Source organism: Impatiens glandulifera, unplaced genomic scaffold (assembly GCF_907164915.1).
Source record: "Impatiens glandulifera unplaced genomic scaffold, dImpGla2.1, whole genome shotgun sequence".
NCBI classification, from domain to species: domain Eukaryota; kingdom Viridiplantae; phylum Streptophyta; class Magnoliopsida; order Ericales; family Balsaminaceae; genus Impatiens; species Impatiens glandulifera.
Genome location: NW_025919451.1, coordinates 219358 through 228490, shown reverse-complemented (window position 1 = coordinate 228490; position 9133 = coordinate 219358). Strand labels below are relative to the sequence as shown.

General features: G+C 33.0%; 3 protein-coding genes across 3 annotated transcripts; 1 reads left to right on the top strand and 2 right to left on the bottom strand.

Annotated features, from left to right (window-relative positions):
- The first annotated feature begins 465 nt into the window (after positions 1–465).
- LOC124917925 (protein ROOT INITIATION DEFECTIVE 3-like) lies at positions 466–4033 on the top strand. The gene is made up of 8 exons (XM_047458190.1): positions 466–709; positions 846–959; positions 1040–1173; positions 1244–1391; positions 1752–1948; positions 2577–2704; positions 2839–3086; positions 3667–4033. Exons 1-8 carry the CDS (start codon positions 500–502, stop codon positions 3838–3840), a joined length of 1353 nt encoding a protein of 450 aa, XP_047314146.1. The 5' UTR covers positions 466–499; the 3' UTR covers positions 3841–4033.
- Positions 4034–4327: 294 nt separating this feature from the next.
- On the bottom strand, positions 4328–6622 carry LOC124917923 (pentatricopeptide repeat-containing protein At5g14770, mitochondrial-like). The gene is made up of 5 exons (XM_047458186.1): positions 6604–6622; positions 5940–6189; positions 5564–5741; positions 4799–5269; positions 4328–4588 (listed from the first exon to the last, which is right to left on the bottom strand). Exons 1-5 carry the CDS (start codon positions 6620–6622, stop codon positions 4328–4330), a joined length of 1179 nt encoding a protein of 392 aa, XP_047314142.1.
- Positions 6623–7419: 797 nt separating this feature from the next.
- LOC124917922 (BURP domain protein USPL1-like) lies at positions 7420–8419 on the bottom strand. Its single transcript, XM_047458185.1, has 2 exons — positions 8366–8419; positions 7420–8280 (listed from the first exon to the last, which is right to left on the bottom strand). Exons 1-2 carry the CDS (start codon positions 8417–8419, stop codon positions 7420–7422), a joined length of 915 nt encoding a protein of 304 aa, XP_047314141.1.
- Positions 8420–9133: the final 714 nt, after the last annotated feature.

The window sequence follows — 9133 nt, the reverse complement described above, 5'->3', positions numbered from 1 at the left end:
ATAGAGAGAAAAAAATAATATATTATTAATAATATAAAGAAAAAAAATATTATATATAATATAAAAAAAAAATTAACGTATTTTAAGGAAATAATAAAAGGAATATTATTTTTTTATATTTTTAACCATAGAACAACTCTAAATTTTGATTTTTTTAAAAATTTAAAATAAAAGTTCCTTAATGACCTAATTTGACCTTATTTTAAGATGGATTTTATCCTTCTATATTATAGATTTTTTCATTAATTATAAATTAATATAATTTACATTAAAAAAACTAAAATATTTTATATGTATTTTCAAACATTATATTTTTATTATATACTTATATATTTTATTCAATAACTTAAAATAAAAAAAAATATTAAAAACAACCCTAGTTATTAAGCGTTGATATAATAGGGTTCTCTCAAATAATTCAACCGATAAATTTCATTTTTTTTTTGTATTTCAATAAACCCTCATCCCTGCAGCTTTCTTCTCCAAAAAACCCAAAACCATGGACCCTGAACTCGTGCTTGCTTCGTCGCCGTCAGACGCCGGAATAGTTTGCTGGGACGTACATTCCGGCGCAGAGCTTCACCGCTTCCGTACTTGCGCTTCTCCTTCTCATGGCCTCAACTTTGTAGGAGGCCGTTTCATAGCCTCTTCTCAAGTTCGCGATTCCTCTTCTTCCTCAGGCTCCGTCTTCTATTGGTCCTCAAATAAGGTTAGTTAGCCTCTCTCCATTCACATATTGTGTTATTTAACAGACCCATGTTCGATAATATGCATCTGAGAACTATCAATGTTGATGCCTAGGAAAAAAGCGATATTGATTGTTTTTTTTTGTAATTTTCGTGCAGCCTCAAGTAGAAGTTAAGAGCTTTCCTTCTGAACCGATTAAACCCATAATTTCTCATAGGGAAGGGACTTATATTGTTGGAGGTGGTGTATCTGGTTACATATATTTTTGGGAGGTGAGTATACTAATTGCAATGTTTTCTTATAAGATAGTTATGATTTGTATTTGTTGATGATATTTTCTTTTTCTTGTTAGGTTGCCACTGGTATTCTGTTAAAGAAATGGCAAGGTCATTACAGGGCGGTTTCTCGACTAGTATTCTCTGATGATCAATCACTCTTGATTTCAGGGGCAGAAGATGGATCTATTCGAGTTTGGTCCCTTTTAGCGTAAGAAACGTAGATTTTCTTTGTTTCAATTGTAAGTGGTTTGAGTATTAATTGTTTTATACTTGATCAGGATGTTTGATGATACACAAAAGGAGCAAGGAAAGAACTTATATGAATATAGTTTCTATGATCACTCATTGGCCATCACTGATATTGTTGTGGGTCATGGAGGATGCAACTCAATCATTGTTTCAGCTTCTGAGGATAAAACGTGCAAGGTATGGTTCTCTCATTTGGATTTTAGAAAATAGGTTGGAAGAATAATTTGTTAAATGCAAATCTAGGCTATAAGATTTCAATGCTAAGACAGAGTAAATGGAGTATACACGTTGTTCTTAGAGTACCTTATTTTATACCAACACAAAAGGAACCAGAGATGTATTATACTGGATATTGTAGTTTCTTGGTGTTATTTGGCTGATGTATCTATTAGGGTTTTCTGCATCATTTTCAATTTGAAATTTATGCAAGGGTTCTATTAGGGTGGTAGTAGTTATAATTGTTCAGTCCATTTATATGCATCCATTCATTATCACCCTAATTTCTATCCAGATTCATTTAACTGCGTGACATTTTAGGTCTGGAGCTTATTTAATGGCAAGCTATTAAGGGATATCATCTTCCCATCAGTAATTAATGCTGTTGTGATGGATCCATGGGAACATGTTTTTTATGCTGGAAGTAAAGATGGGATGATATACATTGCTGCACTCAACGCTCCTGATACCAACAGCAGCCATGGGAAAAATATAATTGACTCAACATTTTTTCACAGGTTTGTTGCTGTTCTCAATGGTTACCTTAAAATTTCAATAATACAATTTCCATCCCTTCCCTTTTGTAGTGTATTTTCTTGGTAGTTATTCTAGTCCTCAATAGGAATTGCCAAAAACTGGGTTTAGAAGGTCTCAAATCCTACCAAGCTCTGAGTTAGTAATACCTGCACAATCCTTAACTCCCTAATAGACTTCCTATGGAAAGGCTAATAAAAATAAAAAGAAAAGAAAGAAGTCATAAGTTGTTCAAAAGAAGAATGTAAGGACTAATTTTGCCAGCTAAATAGTAGTTATCTACATTTGACGTAAACGCCCTTCCAAGTCCTACAGAAAATAGTAGGAATAACTAGAGACTGTTTGGCTAGCCCATTTCCTTTCTAACTCAATTCAACAAATTCTGACTCAATCGCTCATGAAGGACTTACATTAATCCTGAATGGCCGACTTTCGTCTCTGTTCGACGAGTCAGTCAGTCTCACAGACCTCATTCACGCCTGAGCGAGTAGTCCCCTACGAAAAAGTTTTGTTATTTGAAGATTATGATTTATTTTTCATGAATCTATGTTTATGTATTTTATTTATTTTCTCAATTTTCAATCTCTCTAAACTACTTTATCTATTAATCAGTGAGGCTGTCACCTGCTTAAAATTGGCATCAAATGGAAACCTATTGGTTTCTGGATCAATGGACGGCATGGTTCGTATATGGGATACTAGAACTCGTATGATAGTTCGAACTCTTAAGCTTTGTAAAGGTACTATCTTAATCTGCCAAATATTTTTCTTGTGTTAAAACAAGCGACAGTTTTGGGCAAAAGCTTCCATAAAAGTTTGTTTTATTTGGAATAAAATCTCTTTTCATCTATATTTCCTTTCTTGATCTATGCAGGCAGTCCTGTCAACAATATACTTGTTGTTCGTCAATCGCAATTTCTACGACCTCATGGCTTGTCTTATTCTCAATCTTCATCCATAGTAAAGCATAAATCCTCACTACCACCTCCTTTGGAAAAGTATTCAAATTCATCAAATGAGGTTGGAGAAGTTATAACATATTTAACTGGCAATGAACCTCAACCTAGGAGGTTCCCTTACATCAGTGGTCGAATCTTGACCAAGTATATGAAGGAGCTTCAGGTTCGTATCTTCTTCATTAACGTTATGTTTTTCCTTTTTCTGTTTTGAAAGTAAGCATATCAGTTAAATTGAGGCAATTGAAAATCTTAAAAAAAAAAAAAAGGATACCAGGTTATATATATTAAGATTTGTAGAAGAAATGTAGATGAGAAGAGAAGGTGTAAGCCTTTACATAGAGAAACCCAAAATTCACCATTCATATAGCACATAGCTTGTATGGAACACTTCTGGCTCTGGATCTGAATGAAAATCTGTTATGTCTTGTTTGGATTGGGGTTATTGAAGTAACAAAATAAGGATTATTTGGGTAGAAAGACATATATATGAAATATTTTAAAAAAAAGAAATAGAAGATATTTTGGTATCGTGGTTGATAATTTGATTGATGAGGGGATAGATGGAGAGATGGTGAATTATTTAAGATTATTCAAATAACCCAATCCATCAAAGCCTTACTGAATTTCTGATTAAACTAAGTTTAGATACACAGTTTTCAAATATGATCCCATCTAGATCAATCACATTATGTTTTGGAGGCACAAATCACAACATTAACTAAATATTTATTTTTGACAATCAGCAACAAGGTTCGGCTGCAGCTTCTGAAATGGAGGTTGAAGGATTGAAGCTTGACTATGAAAAATCCAAGCAGTTGGTCCAGAAACAAAAGAAGATGTATGAAGATTTATATGAGTTTTGTGCAACTGAAGTTTTGAATAGAGACCAAGCTGGGAACTGTAATGGTAGTACTTAATGGGGGATTTGTTCTTTCTTACTTTACTAGCCTCATGATATTGTGTTGATTCATTCTATTTACAGCTAATTTATAATTGTATTCTATTAGAATCATCTTTTTTTAATGTATTTTATGTCATTTTAATTTTTGACAAACACTCGTTGGAATATCTTTTCTTATGGTAAAAGTTAAGTATTTTGGTAGTTATTAATGTATATTCTTGTGTTAATTTGTTGGCCATTTGTGATTGAAAGTTTTGCAATCCTTCTCTGGCTTTTATTTGATTTGTGTGGTACAAATAACACAACATTGTTTACCTAGTACATACCACTTGATATATTAAACAACCAAGATTATGACAACATTAAGCATATGAAAGCATCATTGATTACATTATTATTATGGTGATGATATACATGGTATGAAACTTAATATGAGAGATTACAAGCAACATCACATTAATCAAATCAAAGCTGGTGTAGATGGAATCCAAACAAGTTGATCATCATGGAAGAAATGACAAACCAGAATGTTTAATTCCATCAAAAAGAGACTCGATTCTATAGTTTCCCAGCTTTGATAAACCGTTTATAAGGACATTGTATGCAATAGTGTCGAGTCCTATATTTCTCATAGATACTTCTTGAGCCATACTAAGTGCAGCCGACTCATTTCCTTCTTTGAAGAATACATCCATCATCGAAGTGTAGTTAGCACAATCGGGTGTTAATCCTTTCGATACTAAATCCCTGACCAATTCCTCAGCCTGTTCAAACTTCCCTTCTCGTTTTAAACAATTGATAAAAGAATCGAGAACAAAATGATTCTCATCTACCCCTTACGATTTCATCTCTTCGTATAAGCTAAAGGCAACATCACGTTTTCCTAACTTGAAACAGCCGTCAATCAACGAAGCATAAGTGTAAGTATTTGGGAGGATATTTCAGGACGATGTCATCTTCGTCAGGATATTAACCACTGAATAGAGCATTCCTTTCTTGATATGTCCATTTATCACAGAGGAATATGTAATAACATCTGGATAAACATTATTTGCCGCCATTTCGTTCAGTAAGCTGTCTACACGTTTCATTTCTCCTAATTTACTGGAACCATAAATCGCATTCATGACAAAATAAGTAATACAATCTGGAATCAAGCTGAATTTCCAAAGAGACTTGTACATTTCCTCAGCTTCTGCAGGTTTTCCTGCCTTAAACAACCCATCCATCAAAATGGTGCAAATGACAACATCAAATGCATATCCTCGAACTACCATTTGTGCTTGAAGTGAAAAAGCACTCATTAGATCCCTTTTTCTGAAGGAGGAATCAATGAGTGTAGAGAAGGAAACATGATTAGGATCCACGCCCATTTTCCTCATCTCATCTAAAAGCAGCTTGGCTTCCTCTAACCTCCTGTTCTTGCAGAAAGCATGATCATTGAGCTATAAGTTACAACATCAGATAAAAGACCACCCTCCAACATTTCCTCATAGATAGACAGCGCTTTCTCAAGCCCCATCCACTTGCAGTACCCATTAATAAGCGATGTATACATGAACAAATTTGGGTTGATTCTGATCCTTTTACATCCACTGATTCATTTATGAAGTAACTGGCACGGTTAAAATCTCCTGTTTTGCATAACCTATCGATTATAGTATTGTAAGTGACAATGTCAGGTAGCAGTCCCTCTTTTGGCATACTCTCTATCAAGTCTTCAATGTATTTAAAATCACTGTATCAGGATAAGGCTCTGCTAAATCTACAATACTAATCATAAACAAGTGGGCATATTCTAACAGCCCGATGTCGCAAAAACCTTTAACCAAAATGTTGCAAGTGTAAGAATCAAGAGGAACCTTTCTTGACCATATTATAGAAACCAATCCAAGAGCCTGATGGACGAATCCCAGTCTGCAAAACCCCCCAAATGATTGTATTATAAGTAACAGTATCAATTTCGGGGTGATGGGTTGCGTTTATCCTGATCAAATCAAGTGCCATGTTCAAGTTCAAGTTCCCAACTTTGCACAAAGAATGAATCGCTATATTGCGTGTAGCTACATTTGGCACAAACCCACATGAAAGCATATCGCAATACACGAGCCATACCTGAGAGACCAAACCAGAGGAATTGAAATCGCGGAGAATTGGAGAAACCCACATTCGAGGATGGCGGGAGAATGAGAGGATGAAGTGAAATCAGTGACCTTCGAGTGAAACGGCGAACGGAGAAACAGGAGCTCCACCGTGAGCGTATGATATAGTGCTTCATCGGCGGCTGTGTGAGTGAATCCGGCGGCCGTGTGAGTGAATCCGGCGGCCGTGTGAGTGAATCCGGCGGCCGGTCGCCTTAAATATTCTAAATAAAAAAAAAACAATTAAAATTAATTAAATTTTAATGTTATTAAAATTGTTAATATAAAATTAATTAAAAAATATTTTATTTCATTTAAAAAATAAGTAATAAGATATTATAAATAATATAATTTTTAAATAAATAAAAAACAAATTATCTCAAATTAAAACAAATAATATCGTCAATATCAATATTTATTTGTCAATTTTTTTTTTAATATTTAATAAAAAAAATCAAATTGTCAAATTAGCCATTTTATTAGGGTCAAATCTCTTATTTAATGATTAGGTGAAGAAATTTGGTGAAGAAATTTGGTAAGAGAATTTAGTGAGAGAATGACTTGGCATAATCTTCGCTGAAAAAAATCAAATAATTTCTCTTTTTTCTCTCCTTCCTCCCACTTTTACATTTTCCAACCAAGGTGATGCCAAATCATTCCCTCACCAAATTCTCTTACAAAATTCCATTTCTCTATCACTCCTCTTTATATTAATGATTTCAAATTTACTTTAATTTATTATTTATATGACATTTATAGATAAATAAAAGATATATCTACTAATTTAATTATCAAATTTTAATAAATTAAAAGTTTTAATTACCAAATTAAAAAAAAGTCATTAGTCAAAACATTCAATTTGTTGAAATTATTGACATAATTTTTGTTAATCAAATTTTGAATTCGCTGAAATTCGATATTCAAATTAGTTACATTAATTTTCGATAGACAAAATTTAAAATTAATTAAAATTCAGTAGTTAAAATAGTGATATAAATTTGGTAGTCAAAACACTTCGCTAGATTTTATAGTTAAATTAGTGACTATCATATGTAGTTAAATTATTAAATTATTCATTTATTAATGTCTAATATGTTTAATGTATTTTATGTCATTTTAATTTTTGACAAACCCTCAATCGAATATCTTTTCTTATGGCAAAAGTTAAGTATTTTGGTAGTTATTAATGTATATTCTTAATGTTAATTTGTTAGCCATTTGTGATTGAAAGTTTTGCAATTCTTCTCTAGCTTTTATTTGATTTGTGTGGTACATTAAAATAACACAACATTGTTTACCTAGTACATACAAATTTATATATTAAACAACCAAGATTACATTATTATTATGACAACATTAAGCATATGAAAGCATCATTGATTACATTATTATTATGGTGATGATATAGATGGTATGAGACTTAATATGAGAGATTACAAACAACATCATATTAATCAAATCAAAGCTGGTACTGCAGATGGAATCCAAACAAGATGATCATCAGGGAAGAAATGACACACCGATGAAGAACCAGGCTCGGTTCCTAACACCTGAAATGCCACATGGCTTTGGCTCCATTTGGAAGTGTCCAAGTGGCAAACCGCAACAGCCTCCACTCTATCTCCATTTTCACCCTTCAACAAGACCTTAAACACCCTATTTTCGCCCTCTTGATAATGACAATAGAACACCGCAAAAGGGTAAGGCATGGAATGACAAGGCACGATTTTTGAAGCAGCATAGTACTCAGTGAAATCCATGATAGTGAAGTTTTGGAAAAGGATGTTTGATTTCGTTAGATGAATGGTGGATACGGATTGGATGTCCGTGACATCCAATCCTAGGACACCACTTGTGAATTCGAGCATGGACTCCAAAGAGGTGACACATAACTTGGTCTCACCAATGGCGGGGTTTCTTTCGCAGTCTTTAAGGGTTTCTTCCATGGCTACGGCTTGTGGAGATTGTTGAGAGAAAGAGAAGTATCTAAGGAGGGAAGGAAGTTCTTGAGATGAAAAAGGGAGAGATTCTGCCTCATTTCTTGGCAAGAAATGAGGAGAGGAAGAAGGGTCCCTTTTAGGAAAGTGGATTGGAATGGTGTTCCCAACCATAAGATCATCAAAGGTGAAAAACACTACTACCAATGGATCATCCATCATGTAATGATGATGATTCATATGAGTCATTGGATGGCCGTGTTGATTGTGGTGGTGATCGCGATGTACTACCATTTCAATATTAACGGTGTTGTCCGATTGATCTATGGTCAAAACCCTTGGATCCAGCTTGTTGGATTGGCAACTTCCATGGGAGAACTACATAAATTGATAAAAATATAATTAATATTGTTCATGCAAATAGTATATTAATGAAGTTAGATTGATGAATAAAAAGAGTTACCATGAAAAGAAGTAGATGAAGGAAAACAATCCAAGAAGCAAGTCGATAAACCATTTCGAAGATTTGTCTAGACGAAAAATAATATTGTTGATCAGCTTTGGAGCAAAAGGCTAATGGGTGATGGTTCCTTAAAAGTCTAACAAATAATTTAATTTAATGAATTCATGATAATGATGTTGATCATACTATTGTTAATCATGCACCCTAACCTTTTTGTCCATTTCTTTATTTTGTTTTAACCCATATCATCATAATAAGCAATCCACGTCATAGCTGAGCTGGCTTTCATGTGAATTAAGTAAAAAGAACATTTTTTGATAAAATAAAAAATAATAATATCTTGAATTGAAGATGGCCAAAGTGGAGAAAGAAGATTGATAAGAAAAAAAAAAATGAATTCAAGAGTTACATGAAATATTATAAATTTAATTGCAATATTGATTTAACTGAAAAACTAACAAAATGGTATGTAAACCCTAATAAAGGGTATGTATTGAGATATACATTGAGATCGATCAATTTTGGTTGATATGTATTGAGAATGAGATCATTCACGTTTTAAATTAACTTATTGTATTTTTATCTTATAATATTCGAATTAATGGAAATAGTTTTATTTATTTTTAAATAATATCTCACAAATATAGATACATATCACAAATAATTGAATCCTCAGACAAATCAAACAATCATTCAGATAAATAAATTCAATGCTCCAAATTAATAAAGGTTGTATAAGAGGGATTCCCCTAGAAATGATTGTGACAT

What these genes read in the sequence shown, in the direction of transcription:
- LOC124917925 (XM_047458190.1), top strand. Translation starts at nt 500, where the DNA reads ATGGACCCTGAACTCGTGCTTGCTTCGTCGCCGTCAGACGCCGGAATA. An exon ending in GACTCAACATTTTTTCACAG is followed by an intron (nt 1,949 to 2,576) that starts GTTTGTTGCTGT and finishes TCTATTAATCAG; the next exon opens with TGAGGCTGTCACCTGCTTAA. An exon ending in AGTATATGAAGGAGCTTCAG is followed by an intron (nt 3,087 to 3,666) that starts GTTCGTATCTTC and finishes TTTGACAATCAG; the next exon opens with CAACAAGGTTCGGCTGCAGC.
- LOC124917923 (XM_047458186.1), bottom strand. An exon ending in CAGAGCCTTATCCTGATACA is followed by an intron (nt 5,270 to 5,563) that starts GTGATTTTAAAT and finishes TGTAACTTATAG; the next exon opens with CTCAATGATCATGCTTTCTG. An exon ending in AAGGAATGCTCTATTCAGTG is followed by an intron (nt 4,589 to 4,798) that starts GTTAATATCCTG and finishes AAGTTTGAACAG; the next exon opens with GCTGAGGAATTGGTCAGGGA.
- LOC124917922 (XM_047458185.1), bottom strand. Translation starts at nt 8,419, where the DNA reads ATGGTTTATCGACTTGCTTCTTGGATTGTTTTCCTTCATCTACTTCTT. An exon ending in TTCATCTACTTCTTTTCATG is followed by an intron (nt 8,281 to 8,365) that starts GTAACTCTTTTT and finishes CAATTTATGTAG; the next exon opens with TTCTCCCATGGAAGTTGCCA.